At 42.0% G+C, this 16,658-nt stretch overlaps 1 protein-coding gene across 2 annotated transcripts in view; it reads left to right on the plus strand.

The window, feature by feature from the left end:
* The window catches only part of Znf410 (zinc finger protein 410), a 33,993-nt gene extending 20,292 nt beyond the window's left edge, over positions 1-13,701 (plus strand). Inside the window, exons 7-12 of one of the 2 annotated variants that reach the window (XM_051148886.1) lie at positions 917-1,098; positions 2,317-2,406; positions 6,425-6,550; positions 7,757-7,882; positions 9,191-9,318; positions 13,681-13,701. In XM_051148886.1, the coding sequence (XP_051004843.1) occupies positions 917-1,098; positions 2,317-2,406; positions 6,425-6,550; positions 7,757-7,882; positions 9,191-9,318; positions 13,681-13,701 (673 nt within the window). Of the gene's footprint in view, positions 1-916; positions 1,099-2,316; positions 2,407-6,424; positions 6,551-7,756; positions 7,883-9,190; positions 9,617-13,680 lie in introns of those variants that run through there. The other variant, XM_051148881.1, reaches the window with a different exon arrangement.
* The last annotated feature ends 2,957 nt before the right edge of the window (positions 13,702-16,658 follow it).

A 16,658-nucleotide genomic window follows, 5' to 3' on the forward strand; every position in this document is an offset into this window, starting at 1 on the left:
AGGATCCTCTTCTTTAGCCTCCTATGTACTGAGAGAAGTGTGCATGGCCATGCCTGGTCCAGGGCTCTTGTGTGTTAATAGAAAAAGTTGTATTATATACTTATTTTATTTTATTTGAGGCATGTGGCCTCAGGTAGGCCTCAGACTTCCATCTATAGAAAAGGATGGCTCTGAATTCCTTATTTTCTCACCTCTACCTCTCATTACTTTATTCCTGATGAGTATTTAAATAAGACATTTGGCACCAAAATATCTTAAGGAGCAAAAATTCTCATCTCATTACAAAATAAATTGAGAATTTTATAAAATATGTAAGGGATAGAGAGATGGAATAGCTGTTAAGAGAATTGGATGCAAAAAAAAAAAAAAAAAAAAAAGGAAGAAAGAGCATTGGATGCTTTTCTAGAGGATCCAGGTTTGATTCCCAGCACCCACCACATGGTTCATAGCCACCTGTAACTCCAGTTCCAGGAATATGATGCCCTCTTTTTGCCCCCTCAGGCACCAGGAATGCATATGGTACACAGATAATGTAGGCAAAACACCCATGCACTTAAAAAACAAAACAAAACAAAAACAAGTGGTGGTGGCCTTGTCTTTAATCCCAACACTAGGAAGGCAGAGGCAGGTATATCTGAGTTTGAGGCCAGCCTTGTTCCAGGACAGCCAGGGCTACACAGAGGAACCATGTTTTGGAGAAAACAAAACCAATCCAACAACAATAATGCGTATTCGCCTAGGCCATTACCTTCGATCCATGAAATTGGTTGCAGCTGGGATTGGGATTTTATAATTTAATAAACCAGGTCATTTTGATATGTTCCAGTTTGTCTGCCATGAGTGTCAATAGAAAGTTGACTTGTCACTACCAGCACAAAGTGTTTTCAGATATTGTTACTTGTGATTGTCTTTACAGAAATGAGCGCTCCTTCATCTGCCCTGCAGAAGGTTGTGGGAAAAGCTTTTATGTGCTGCAGAGGCTGAAGGTGCACATGAGGACACACAATGGGGAGAAACCCTTTATGTGCCATGAGTCTGGGTGTGGTAAGCAATTCACTACAGCTGGAAACCTGAAGAACCACCGTCGCATCCACACAGGTGTGCAGCTCTGCGTTCCCTTCAGCAGTCTCCATGGCTCTGGCTCATGCTTGCTGCTTGCCTATACTTAGGACAGGCACAATGACAGTAGAAATGATGGTGCAGTGCTGTTACTAGACTGAGGAAAGATTTTTATTGATTTCATTGTCTTGTGCATTCTGTTTATGCATTATCAGTAACATTTATCCAGCCTCATCTGTGTGTGAGGAAGAGACAGGATTGATTTCTGTCTCCAGAAGCCTGTCTTATAGGAAGAAATGTAGGGTTGTCCTAGGTAACCATAGTAATACCAGGAGATACTAGACAAGTTTTCCAGTCTTGCTGACCATTGCATGGTTGCACTTACTACATCATACAAATATTACAGAGCATTAAACAGGAAATGATAAAAATTCAACTTCTGAACTTGAGGTGCTTGCTTTCTTGTTAGAGCTCACAACTTGACAGATAGAATAAGAAATGTCAGAGTGAAAGAAGCAAAATAAAGATTCCTTGCTTCCTAGTCTGAGACCCTACAGGTGCTTGGGGAGCCATTGTTAGAAATGTGCTTTTGCAAAACTTAGTCACTGACCTCAGATCCCCAGTTAGAATATGTACCTCTTCCCTGCTTCCACACCACTCTCTGAGTCTCTGCTCAAATGACAGGAAGTACACTTTATAGGGAGTTAGAAAGTGAAGCCTATGCTCAAATCACAGCTGTCCTAGACGTGATTCCCTCCAAACTGGCCTAACCTTCCAGTGTGTTAGGGATGGAATAGTATTTTTGTTTTGCTTTGTTTTTTTAGTTTTCTTGAAACAGTAAATGGGCTTGGCAGTGGTAGTGCACGCTTTTAATCCCAGCACTTGGGAGGCAGAGGCAGGTGGAGCTCTATGAGTTTGAGGCCAGCCTGATCTACAGAGCTAGATCTAAGATAGCCAAGGCTACACAAAGAGACCCTGGCTCTTAAAGCCAAAAACAATCAACCAACCAAATAAACAATGGCACTTATCCCAAGAAAGGAATTAGAATAAAAAATAGGAATAGTAGTAATAGAAAAATAGTAGTCTATTTCAAAATATGGAGAAGCAACATTTGCTGGGTACTCAGTAGAAACTGTACGGCATAAGTTAAAGAAACCAGAATGAGTAAGTTGTTGAAAGCAGAATACAGTGATGATGAAAGCATGTAGGTGGTCAACTTCCTGAAGGCTAAGCCTTTGTCTTACGTTCCCTTTCTAGGAGAGAAGCCTTTCCTTTGTGAAGCCCAGGGCTGTGGCCGTTCCTTTGCTGAGTATTCAAGCCTCCGAAAACATCTGGTAGTTCACTCAGGTACTAGAACCTGTGCCATTCCTAGACTTCAAATACAGTAAGAGATAAGATCAGGAGGGCGGTGTCATACAAAGAAACCTTGCCATGGTATGTTGATCAGGTAATAAAGCTCACGACTGATGTAAAGTGTATACAAAAGGTCTTCTTGCCGGGCAGTGGTGGCGCACGCCTTTAATCCCAGTACTTGGGAGGCAGAGGCAGGCAGATCGCTGTGAGTTTGAGGCCAGCCTGGTCTACAAAGCAAGCCCAGGGCAGTCAAGGCTACACAGAGAAACCCTGTCTCCAAAAACAAAAACAAACAAACAAAAGTCTTCTTATCAGTCAGGATCTATGAGGAACTTACTAACAGAAGCCTTAGAGACCTGTGGTGGGTTTTTTATATATTTGATGTGGATCCTGTATTGATATTTTCATTATTCTGGGGGAGATTTAAAAATCAGGGCAAAGTGGGACGGCTGATGTCAGTGGCAGCAAGACCTGTGATATTCCTGCTCCTCCTTCAGACACCATTCTAGCAGAAGCTGCCTCCGCCCATTAGGACTTGATGGTAGTCATCAGTATACAACAAGAAAGACCTAGTGACCTGCTTTTTGCTTTATAGTCTTAAATTCCCTGCAGTTCTGCTCATTCTGTGCAGATAGCTTAATCTTCCCTGAAAAAATTTCTTTTGATTTGTCTGAAAATACTCTACAGCAGCCAGATTTTGTAAGCTTAACAGAAAAATCTAAAGTGGTATTTGTCTCCCTTCCCTACTTACCCATCTTCCCAAAGAGAAATCAGCACAGAGGCACAGAGGAGGTAGAGGCAAGAAGACTGTTGGTTTTGATGAAGGCAGTAAAGCACTTCAGTACGAGTTAGATGTGCCGATGTGTAGTCAGTCAGGGATGGAGATTTCATGGTTGAGATGTTGGTGCTGGAGCTATTCTGTCTTTTGTTTTGTTGATACGGGTCTTATGTAGCACAGGATGATTTGAACCCCTCATCCTCTTGCTGCCATCTCTCAGGTGTTGGATTGTAAATGGGGGCTTTGTGTATGCTGGGTTTTTATATGATGACAAGTTCCAAGTAGACATGGCAAACTGATGGCTTGTGGGCCAGGTACTCCACATATGTACTGCTCGGCTCTAGAGTGTTTTGTTTTTCTTGTTAGGGAAAACTGCATTAGGTAAAATGTAGAGTGAAATATACACAAGAATAGAAAAATAGACATTTTCTTATGTCTATTAAATTTAAAAATAACTTCTTGCTTATATTCGGTCCATGTTCTGTTTCATCCAGTTGTCTCTAAAATGACTTCAATTTATTTATTTTTTAAAATTTTGTTGATGTATTCGTGTTGCTGGGAATTGAACCCAAAGCCTCCTGCATAATGGGCAAGCGTTTAGCTGTAGAGCTACAACTTCAACCCAGAAGTTGGTTCCTTTAAATAAGGACCCCACCAGGTCTGAAAGTGCTTGCTCTTGGCTATTGGGTCTGCTTGGTAGACCTGTTACAGACCTGAGTTACTGGGCTCCTGTAGAAGGACCATTCTCTGGATTTGTCAGCTTCCTATTATGTTTTTTTCTCCCAGAGTTGGGGATTAAACCTAGGACCTCACACATGCTGGGCAAGAACTCTACCGCTGTGTTGTTCCCCAGCACCTGCTTTTTTGTGTTACAGCTTTTTTTCCCATATTGCCAAAGATAGAACTAAGCTCTAAAAGTTTCCGAACTTACTGTGTGTACTTCATTTATGACCCATTAAGACCCACACAAGGTTTGGTTGTCAGACTTGATTAGTGGGTTCAGGTGGTATCAGCTATGTCCTTAAGGTTCTCCCTTTCAACCATGTGTTTTGCCCCTGATAGGTAATTGGTAGTTTTCCTTAGTTCTGTTCTTTGACATTTGCTAGAACTTTTCTGTATGCTGAGCTCTTCTCCATGAAGTAGGGCTGTTTGATCATTAACAAAAATAAATAGCTAGTTATATAAAATGCTTTTGCCGGGCAGTGGTGGTGCATGCCTTTAATCCCAGCACTCGGGAGGCAGAGGCAGGTGGATCGTTGTGAGTTCAAGGCCTGCCTGATCCACAAAGCGAGCCCAGGATGGCCAGGGCTACACAGAGAAACCTTGTCTTGAGAAACCAAAACAAACCAAAACAAAACAACCAAAAAACATTATTGCCTTTTTTTTTTTTTTTTTAAAGCTCAAGCAGGCCTGGATTGTATCAAGCCACATACACCAGCTGGCCTTGAACTTGGAATGACCCTTCTCAGTGTCCCAAATTCTGGGATTATTGGCATGTGTTCTTATGCCTGGTCTTCATTGTGAGCTTTCAGAATAAGGAACTGCTGCTTTGATTACTTCTAGAACAAATTAAATTGGTTTCTTGATTTGTTTTGGGGTTGTTTATAGCTAGTATGTAGACATAGGAAAGAGAGCACTGCTGTCCTTCCAGAGCACCCAGGCTCAGTTCCCAATACCCACATCAGTGCTCACATCCTCCTGTCACTCCAGTCTCAGAGACCGGATAGCATCTGGCCTTTGCTGTATGTGTAAGTGATGCACATAAACCCACAGAGAAGCACACACATTCTCATATAAATAAATATGAAAAGAGAAATGCAAAAGAATTTGATGTGCCTGGTTCGGTTTTGTTCTTTTGTTTTGTTTCTTTTGAGACTGGAATGCACTAAAACCTGCTTCTCAAATTCTGGAACTAAAGGTGTAAGCCTGTACACTCGGCTATTTTCGACTTTCTGGGTTTTTTCTCTGTGTAGCCTTGGCTGTCCCTGGACTAACTTTGTGGATCAAGTTGGCCTCAAATTTACAGAAGTCCACCTGCCTCTGCCTCTCCAAGTGCAGAGAGTACAGGCGTGCACCACCACACCCAGCACTATTTTTTACTTTTTAAAAATAAGGCTATGGCCAGACTGAGTAGTTTATTGACTAACACTCCAGAGGGTAAGATCAGAGGAGTGCTAGCCGGGTTATTAGTCCTGCAGCAAGTCATCTATGTGTAGGTTATTTTCTGTTGTAGCTGAGGGCAGCTTGTGGGAGTCGGGACTCCTAGATGAGGGACAGAGTGTCTGTAATGTTCTAGGTAATGTCAGACTTCCTGCCAGGGATGTCATGGGTGGTTTGCATTCCCACCAGTAGTGAAAATGAAAATTGCCGTATAATGCTTTTACCAGTTCTAAATTGGTTCCTGGTATTTGTAAGTTGGGAAATTTTATTTAAAGTTGCTGTTCTAGCCTGGCACACTGGCACACGCCTGTATTCTCAGCACTTGGGAGGCAGAGGCAGGCAGATCACTGTGAGTTCAAGGCCAGCCTGGGCTACAAAATGAGTCCAGGACAGCCAGGCTGCAAAGAGAAACCCTGTCTTGAAAAAAACCAAAAACAAAAAGCAAATTTCCGGTTCTAGTTTCTATTACTTTAAAAAAAATCTGGCAGAGCAAGGCTTCCATTTACATGTGTCAACAGTAGCCAGAACTGACTAACAGCTGTTCTTTTACTGGGGAAGTATGCTCCCTTTCATTCCTTTATGCTACCTACCCTGTGAACATGAGGGTTTGCCTGTGGAAATTAGCTTTTGTCCTTTGTTCTGCACGTGAGTGTCTGGGTAGGTGAGTAAAGACTGTAACTTACAGACACATGTTATGGTTAGATCATTTATGTTAAAATAATCATTTATGAGTGCTAAAGACCTTGAGTCTTGACAGGAAATAGGATATGCGATATTAAGAACCCAAGGTTATGATAAATCCCTGAGGTAGATATGAATTCTGTTGGTTGATGGGAGATGATTGGAGAAGGAAGTAACTATTTTCTGCAAGTGCCATGATACCACATTGAAGAGGCTGTTTTGGAAGGCTAGCAGGACTTTGGGCACGTGCTAAGCCCTCCTAGGGTAGCCTTCTTGCCTTCCCATGTACAGAAGGCTATGTTCAAAGAGTAGCGTTCTATAAGTCCACTGGATTGCCGTCAGAACCGTATCCTGTCTTTGTGCTACCCTGTCATAATGTAGTTCCTTTTGCAGGAGAGAAACCTCACCAGTGCCAAGTCTGTGGGAAGACCTTCTCTCAGAGTGGGAGCAGAAATGTGCATATGAGAAAGCATCACTTGCAGCTGGGAACAACTGGGAGTCAAGAACAGGAACAAACTGGTGAGGAGGATGGTCATAGTGGAGATCTATGTTCAACAGCCAAGTCATTGTCTTGCCTTGGATTTTTGGAAATCTTCTGGAAAGGTTTTGGGTAGAGAGACATGGTTTCATTTGGTGGGCTTAAAGTTTATAACAGCTGTACAGTGCAGTCATCTGCAAACTTTAAAACATTTTTTTGTTGCTCATGTTTCTTCCCTCACAGTGAAGGAACTTTTCTTTTTAAAGATTTATTTATTTACTATTATGTATATAGTGTTTTGCCTCCATGTACACCTGCACGGCAGAAGAGGGCACCAGATCTCATTATAGATGGTTGTGAGCCACCATGTTGTTGCTGGGAATTGAACTCAGGACCATTTGGAAGAGCAGCCAGTGCTCTCTTAACCTCTGAGCCATCTCTCCAGCACAGTGAAGGAACGTGACATATGAGATGAGCTGTAAATCCCAGGACACATAGTATTAAAAGTTCAACTAAGGGCTTTGCATGCAGCTCAGTAGTAGAATGCTTGCTTAGCATGTATAAGACTGTGGGTTTAAATACCACTTGGAAGGCTGAGGTGAGAGGACAATCTGGGCAACATAGTAAGACCCTCATTTTAGGAACAAACAAAAAAGCCAAGTGTACTGTCATGTACTTTTAATCCCAGCACATGAGAGGTAGAGGTGGGAGATGAACAGTTCAAGGCCAACCTCAGCTACAGAACAAGTACATAAGACCCTGTCTCGGAAAACAAAACTAGTAAGTAAGTAAATATTCCCCTAATGAGTCTGAGGTCAACTATTGCTGATCTGTGACTCAGCTTTTAAGGAACATGGACCTCAAAGATTTCTGTATAACTAAAGATTTAAAAATTTTTATGTAACAGCTTTGACAGCCTTTTCCCTATTTTAAAATTGATAAGACAAAACAACAACAACAAAAAAGAACCCAAACAACCTTTTTTCTTTTCCATGTTCAAAATATCATTTCATCTCTATTTTATGCTAATCTTCAGATGGTGGTCACATGCACAGATGATTATCCCTAAGGACTGGCTCTTCTCCTCTTGGTTTATTCTTGTTATCTGAGAGTGAGGGAAATAGGAGGTGGCATCCAAAACAAAAACTTAAAAGTTCTGAAAGAGGCGGGCAGCTTCCTTGTGAAGGGAGGTGAGGACCAGGCCCTGCCTTCACAGCTGTATGTCTCTCATGCCCTGTTCTCTGCAGCTGAGCCACTAATGGGCAGTAGTTTGCTTGAAGAAGCTTCAGTTCCCAGTAAAAACCTGGTGTCCAGCCTTGGTGGAGAGTCCTTGAATCTACCAAATACCAATTCTATCCTTGGAGTTGATGATGGTAAGACTTTTGATTCTTGTTTATTTGGGGGAAATGGGTTGGAACTAGGGGCTAAGGAGTAGAGTAGCTCCAAAATGGAGGTTATAATATTATCTCTTGTGTGATAGTGTAATTGCATAGTATTTGCATTTGTTCTCTGGAGTGGATAACTGAATCTTTTATTAATGATTAAATATGATGTTAACACAAGAATTAAAAAACTAGATAAAATTATTTGTAATCCTTAGCATCCTAGCCCAACTATGTCTGTCTTTCCTGTTGCAGTTATGGAAGAGCTTAACTTTTAAAACATTTAAACAGAGCATAACCAGGTTTTACAGAGGAGATACAAAGCAATTTCTCCATACCTTCAAAAGCCATATCTTCTGGAGAAAAGAAAGGGCTCTCTAGGAAACAGTTGCTCCTATGGTATAGAAATTTCACCCAGCATACACAGGCCAGGCCCTCTTCTCTGAAAAACTTACCAGGTGAGGTCAGCATGCATTTATTCAGTGCCTACTGTGTGCCTGGCACCACGGGAAGGACAAAAGTAGGAGATAGGGACCATAGCTCTAGTTGAGAAATTAAAACTTATCATAAGTGTACAGAACGTCATTGAGTAAACAGATGAAATTACATTAGCAAACATCAGTTAGACAGTGCAGTCTGCAAGAGCAGGCCAAGTGACAAAGCCACTAGAAAAACTATGTCCAAAAGATTTTCATGGTGATCCCACTGATGATTGTGTATAAGAACCTGTGTTTTAATCATTCCTGTCCTTCACAGTTTGAGGTAAATGTGACCATATTTTTGTAAGTCTTGTGTGGAGCTTACAAGGCACAAAATGTGCTACCCAGATCCACCTGTCCCTTGAGCAGTACTTAGTGCAGACACACCAGAAGTTGCATGGAGAGCTTTGCTGGCCTTAAAGAAGCAAATTCAGAGGAGAAAGGGACACTGAGTATGAATTTTGAGGCCAGGATTAGCTCAGGTTCAGAACATCAGTATTGATGACCTCAAGGGCTGGTTCTCGATATCTGGTCTGCCTGCCTGTGCAGTGTTTGCCCTATTTCATACACTATTTTAATCCAGGTAACAGTCTGAAAACCATATTATTCTAAATTTTTACATTGAAACATTGTCATTCTTACGTCAAAGCTTTCACTTCCCACCCTCCTTTTGTAATACTTTCTAAATCCACTGACAATGAAAACCAGAAAAGAATATGGGATTGATGTTTTCAGGGAACAATTTTAGCATCTTTAATGACACAGCAGTGGGTGTACATGTGGATTCACTATTCACTGAAGGTCATCTGTTGTTTCACAGAGGTGCTGACTGAAGGATCCTCTCGTCCCCTGTCTTCAGTGCCTGATGTGACACATCACTTGGTGACCATGCAGTCAGGGAGGCAGTCCTACGAAGTTTCTGTCTTAACTGCAGTAAATCCGCAGGAGGTAAAGCTGCTTCCTGCCCTTCCTTTGTTTCTGTGGTAACTTCAATGGACAGTGACTGAGAATCTGGTTCAGTGGATCTAGAGTTTGCCCGCCTCCATTTTTCTGTAACTGTAGTTGGCTTGTTTTCCTTTAAGCTAAGCGTGAGTGAGTCCAGGGTCACAGGAGTCTGAATGTTGCCCTGTGAGTTGGGAGATTGATCTGACACTGAGGACTCGGTGCACTCTTACACACAATTGTTAACTTTTGTTTAGTTTTTAATTATGTGTACTGTGTCTGTACACGAGTGCAGGTATTTATCAGATGCCCTGGAGCTGGAATTGGAGGCAGTTGTTAGCCACCTAACATGGGTGGTGGGAACTATGACGCAAACATGAGGACTGGAGTTTACGTCTCTAGTACCTGTGTTAAAAAGAGATGTGGTGGGTGGTATTGATCTGCAACCTTAGTGCTGGGGAGGTGGAAACATATAGGTCCTACAAGCTCCCTGGCCAGCTGTTCTAGAAAAATTTGAGCTGCAGGTTCAGTGAGACCCTGTCTCAAAAAATATGCGGAAGGTCCAGCAAGGCTTGCTTCTAGCCTGGCGATCTGAGTGGGATTCCTGGGCAAACCTGAAGGCTGTCATTCAGATCCCAAGCACCAGTAGAAGTATTGGGTAGTTGCGCCAGGCACTTGTCAGTCCCAGCATTCACTGTGTAAGCTGGATAATTAGACTACCTGGGTTCATTGAGACTCAAAAACTAAAATGGAGTGGGATCAAGTAAGATATCTGACATCAGCTTTAAGTCTGCACACCCATATGTATATATATGCCCCTGCACACGTGCAAACACGCATATGTACACTTTTTTTATGTGATAGAAGGTAAAAGATACTCTAAAAGAGAAATTAAGCTGGTGTCATGGCTTGAGTCTGTAGTCCCAGCATTCTCAGTTGAAATAAGGGGGCTACAAACTCAAGGCCAGCCTAGATTACAGAGCTAAATCTTGTTTCAAAAATAAATACATAGATAATAGATATACATATAAATAAGAAACTAAAAGCAAATATCCATGGAAGTAGAAAGGGAACAATATATTTGCAAAGAAGTGGAGTTGGGTTTCATAGGATAAGAAAGGTCAATCAAGGTTAGAGTATGATCAGATTATATTACATGCTAATAATCCATTCAAATAAAAACAGTTCTCATTGAGTATTGATGGCGCACAGCTTTAATCACACAGCACTCAGGAGGCAGAGGCAGGCGTATCTTTGTGAGTTCTAGGGCAGCAAGAGTTACACAAAGAAACACACACACACCAAAAAAACAAAAAACAAAACAAAACAAAAACCCCCAAAATCCATAAAAACAATTCTTTGAACCAGGCATGTTGACACATGCCTATAGTCTCATCGCTAAGACCTGAAGAGTTTTGTTGGAGGCCAACATAGGCTATAGAGTGAGTTCCAGGATAGCCTGGGCTACAGAGTGAGCCTTTCTCTACAAAAAAAGTTCGTTTGGGCCAGGTGTGGTAGTATACACCTTTAATACCAGCATTTGAGAGGCTGACAGAGAGATCTCTAATTTTGAGCCCAGCCTGGTCTACATTATGAGTGCCAGGCCAGCCAAGGCTGTATAAGGAGACCCTGTCTTGAACACCACCACCGCCTTAGGAAAAAGGTTAAAACTTGTTATCTGAAATTTCCCCTGTTCAAAAATTTTTAAAAAGGTGTCATTTATTCTGCTCTGGTCATAACAGGCTAAGCCATATGAGCTAAAGGACTGTGTTCAGTTGCTTTTGCCTAATAACTACCTTTCCAATCAAGAAGATTTAGATTGATTTTGAGAGTTTCTTCTGACCCAGAAAACAATGAAAACCAAGTAGGCCTTGGTCTTGTGTCTTGGAAGTACATGACTTTATCACAAGTTCATTGCATAGGGATAAGCTTTCTTCCAAGATCCCTTCAGTATTTGTTTTTTTGAGACAGGGTTTCTCTGTGTAGCCTTGCCTGTCCTGGACTCTCTTTGTAGACCAGGCTGGCCTTGAAGTCACAGAGATCTGCCTGCCTCCTGAGAGCTGGGATTGCACTGTGCGTCACCACCGCTCCGCTGGTTTTGTTTTACAACTTCTCCCTTTCCCCTTTCCTTTCAGTATCATCTTTCTGCCCCAGTAAGCTATGTATATCATCCCAAATGGCTCTACATTCTATGTTAAATATTTATATTTATTGTTGTGACTTGTTTATTTTGTAGTGAACATTCTACTTTGGCATTATGGTTCCAGGTTACCTTCTGTAGTTTTCTGCTTTAGAATCAGTCATTTCTGTCTCACTTATGCAACTGTCCCTTCTATTTTTGCCTTTTTTTTTTTTTTTTTCTTTTTTTTTTTTTGAAATTTATCTTATGGAAATAGCTTTTAGATCTGTTGCGGAGGCATTAGTATGAAAACCCATGTGTCTTTCACCCAACTTGAACAATTATTTTACCTTATGTCCCTGTGTTGACTGCATGTATGTATGTGCACCCCATGCATGCTTAGTTCCCCAGGAGGCCAGAGAGGGCACCAGAGCTCTTAGAACTGGAGTCACAGGTGTGTGAGAACCAATGTGTGGGCGCTGGGACCTAAATTCAGGTTCTCAGCAAGAGCAGCAAGTACTCTTAACTGCTGCCCTTTACTACTGAATGTTACGCTGGTTTTGGTTTATGTCTTTTCTCTTACTGTTTGTTTTGTTTTTTTGGTTTTTTTTTTTTTTTTTTTTAAGATTTATTTATTTACTATGTATACAGTGTTCTGCCTGCATGTACACCTGCAGGCCAGAAGAGGGCACCAGATCTCTTTATGTATGGTTGTTGGCCACCATGTGGTTGCTGGGAATTAAACTCAGGACCTTTGGAAGAACAGCCAGTGCTTTTAACCTCTGAGCCATCTCTCCAGTTCCCTGTTTGTATTTTAAAGGCTTACAGACCTATCTGAATTTTTTAGAGTATACCTCTTACATACCCAACACATTTAGTAGTAATCTGTTATCCTCTAATATTTAATTTCTGTTTTTTATTTCCTCAAAAATGTTTTTGGAGCTAGCATGGTAGCACACACCTTTTAATTCCAGTATTCAGGAGGCAGAGGCAGGCAGATTTCTTTGAGTTCGAGGCCAGCCTGGTCTACAAAGTGAGTCCAGGACAGCCAAGGCTACACAGAGAAACCCTATCTTGAAAAACAAACAAAAAGCATTTTAACTGTTTTTGGTGTCTAACTTGAGCCAGAACTGAAATAAGGCCCATGTATTGCATTTGGTTAGCACATTAATTTGTTTCTCTGTTACTGTGATTTAAACACCATGGCCAAAAGCAACTTAGAGGGGAAAGATTTATTACAACTTATAGGTCCATCATGGAGGAAAGCCAGGGCAGGAACCTGGATCAGAAATTGAAGCAGAGACCAGGGAAGAATGCTGCCTACTGGCGTGTTCTGCCTGTTTTCTGGCAGGACTGGAGAGATAGCTCACTTGGTTAAGTACTTCCTCTGTAAGTATGGGGACCTGAGTTTGCCCCCCAGAACCCTTGTAAAATAGCCAGGCATCGTAATGGTGTCTATAATCCTAGCATTGGGGAGTTTTTAATAAAAATTCTGGGTTTGGCAGCACATGCTTTGTAATCGTGCCCTAGGAAGGTAGAAATGGATAATAAGTAATACACATTGGCTACTAACCTCACCAAAGTCTGAGTTTCAGGCCGGCAAGAGCATTTGTCCCAAACACATCTGGACCTCCTTCATGCACATATACACACACACAGAAGATAGAAACAGATTTCATCAGTTATTACTCAAAACCGCTGAACAGTATAGAGTGGAATATCAGTGTTTGCAGCAGCTCTGTACTGCCCTTCACCGCAGGAAAAGTTTTCAGTCCAGGGAAACCCTGGAGCTCTAATGTGTAGGTTCCTGTTTCCGGGTGTGTAACAAACAGCTCCTTTTCTGCTTTTCTGTGCTTTGGATTGATACTGACTTTATAACGCTTTCGGTTCCACGACTACTGATTCCCTCTGTGTTGATTCTTCTGTCACTGACTGGTGGGTATGAACACAATCGCTAAACTGTAGATCCAGCCTGGTCTACAGAGCCAGTCCAGCTAGGGCTCTGTGACATGCAGGAACCCTGTCTCAAAACCCAACAAACAAACAATTCAGAACTCGGCACCCCCCCCCCCAAAACCCCAGCTTATATATAAATTCTGTTTATCAGTTACTCAGATATCTTTACTGAAATTTTCAGTGCATTCCCTAGACCCCACCTGTACCCTTTCATTCAGTCTAACCTGTTTTTTGCTTTTGTAATTAATTTGTAACATAGTCTGTGGTGGGTTTTGTTTTTTTCAATTTTGTAGTTACTAAATCAAGGAGATTGAACTGACAGACATGAGTGTGCTGGCTCCTGGAAGAGTGGCTCCGCCTCATCCCAGAGTGCAGGATGGAAACAGATTCAAAAGGCTCCCTTCTGCCAGAACGAAAATGTCCTGCGAAAGACAAAGACCTCTCCTTGCCTCTGCTCATCTTCCCTGGCAGAGAAGAGCGATGTCTGAGGGCCTCTCTTCAACCTCCATCTGATGCAGACAGAGGGAAACAGTGACTATGGGCTGGGTACCCGTAGCTGCCTCTCTTCTCAGTGCAACGGTCTGAGATAGACTTCTCCCAGAAGCAAGTTTAATTATGTGTTGCTGAGGATTTTCACTGTGACTGTTGAGGTTTTCCATTGGAGAGTTTTCATCTTAGACCCAGCTATCTTCTTGTATGGTTTGAGCGCTGTCTTGCTTCCAGCTACAGAACTTCACCAGGACATTGAGTTTTCAAGCTGCCTTGTTGCTTTGAAGAAGGGAGGGATGCCAGTTACACTGTGGCATTGCGTTCTCCCTTTAGCAACCCGAGTAAGACTCTCAGCCATTGGGCTGTAATGATTAAGTTACTTGAATCTCCCCTTGGCCCAGGCTAAGGTACCAACTTATCCTGTACACCTCTACATGGTCATTTTTTGTTTTGTTTATGGGACTTAAAATAGCATGTTGTGAGGGGGTTTTGTTTATTTGTTGTATTTTTAAGTTAAAAACCACATGATCTAGAGTCTGTTTTCCTTTTAAATAAACAAAACAACTTAATCAGCTCTTGGGCTCCTGTTTGAGAGAAGTGGTTCTCAAGCTTCCCCCTGCTGCAACCCTTTACACAGTTCCTCATGTTGTGTCAACTCCAAACCACAACATTATTATCGTCGCTACTTTGTAACTGTGACTTTGCTAGTTACGAATCATAGTATAAATATCTGATGTGCAGGATATCTGATGTGTGACCCCCTGGGTGAGAACCGATACTTTAGACATGTGTTTTGTTTTCTCTGAGACAGAGTTTCTCTGTATAGCCCTGGCTGTCGTGGAACTAACTCTGCTATACAGACCAAGTTGGCCTTGAACTCAGAGATCCGCCTGCCTCTGTCTCCTGAGTGCTGGGGTTAAAACCTTATGCCACCACCTGGCAACAGATGTGGTCTTAGAGAAGAGGTCAAGAAAATAATCGTCTTTCTCTTTAAGATAGCCTACTGAAAAGAGAAGGGGGCTAGGGATAGGATAGTAGCTCATACCTTTAATCCCAGCACTCCGAGGAAGAGACAGGCATAGCTCTTAAAAGTTTGAGACCTTGTCACATTACACGGTCTTGACAGCCAAGGCTACAGGGTTACACAGTGAGACACTATGATTTTTTGTTGTTGTTGATTTTTGTTTTGGTTTTTCTTTTGGATTTTTAAGACAGGGTTTCTCTGTGAGCCAGGCTGGCCTCCAACTGAGCAATCTGCCTGCCTCTGCCTGCCGAGTGCTGGGATTACAGGCGTGTGCCACCATGCCTGATGTGTGAGACACTGTCTTTAAAAAGACACTGATGAGTCAGGTGTGGTGGTGCCCCAGTATTCAAGGGCCAGATTTCTGATTTTGAAGCCAACCTGTTTTACCTTGGCAGTTCTAGGCTAGCCAAGGCTACATAGTAAGAACTTGTCTCAAAAAAAAAAAAAAAAAAAGAGAGAGAGAGAGAGAGAGAGAGAGAGAGAGAATGGAAAAGCATTCTTTTGGTTAGACAGATGGCTTAGTTAAGAACATTTGCTGCTGCTGGGCGTGGTGCCACACACCTTTAATCTCAGCACTTGGGAGGCAGAGGCAGGTGGATCAGTGTGAGTTCAAGGCCAACTTGGTCTTCAAAGAGAGTCCAGGACACTGAGAAACCCTGTCTCAAGAAAACCAAAAAAAGAAGAAGAAAAAGAAAAAAATACCACTTGCTGCTCTTTTAGAGGACTCCAGTTCAGTTGCTAGCACCCACACCAGGCAGCTCACAATACCCTGTAACTCCAGCTCCAAGGGATATCCCCTTTTCTGGTCTCTGGGTGCCTCATGCACATAACCCCACCACACACACGCATACATACAACATATACACAATTTTAAAAGAAAAGAAAAACACTACTACCATAAGATAGGGTGCTAATTTACCTTTAGGATATTGTATAGATAAAAATGAACTGAGGAGCCTTAGAAAACCTGACACTGGTGCTTTTGTTTGGAACTAACAAACCTAAGCTGGTAGTAGTGGCACACACCTTTAATCTTCATACTTAAAAAAGTGGATCATAGTTAGTGTGGCTGGTGGTGTCATCAGCACACACCTTTAATCCCAGCACTCAGGAGGCAGAGGCCTCCTGGTCTATATATAGAATTCCAGGACATCAGGGACTACACAGAAACTCTGTTTCAAAGAAGAAGAAAAAGAAAAAGTAAAAAGCAAGCAAAAAAAAAGAACTGGCAAACCTAGATGGCTGTTATCAGGGTATGAGACCCATCACTAAAACACAATGTCCAAGTTTCAGGAAATGACAGTAATAAAGGGTAGTTTGGATTTTTTCCAGAAATAGGTAAACATGAGAAGTGAGCTTCTATTGGCCTGTTGTCCTTTCTACGACACAATTATTGACAAGAAAAACATCCTAAAAATCACCTATTAGAAAAAAAAAATCACCTATTAGTACAAAATCTTAGTGGTCAGAGTAGTTTTGTTTAAAATGAATTCTGTGCTGACACACATAGGCAAATAGTATTTGTTCTCAAAAAGAACTGCTGTTGTCAATTTCTTACTGGCATGCATGATTATCCTTTAGTATGGAGACAAAGTTCTTAGCAACTACTGGTTCCTAGCAATTGCCGGTCCTTTCTTTCTACAGCGATGATTTGTAGAGGTCATTTGGCAATCTCTGGAAACAGTGTTGGTTGTCAACAGCCTGAGCAGGGGGGCTACAGTTAGGGCATGCAGTGGGTGGAGGCACATCCTACAAAGT

The sequence above is a fragment of the Acomys russatus genome, chromosome 1, assembly GCF_903995435.1.
Source record: "Acomys russatus chromosome 1, mAcoRus1.1, whole genome shotgun sequence".
NCBI classification, from domain to species: Eukaryota; Metazoa; Chordata; class Mammalia; order Rodentia; family Muridae; genus Acomys; species Acomys russatus.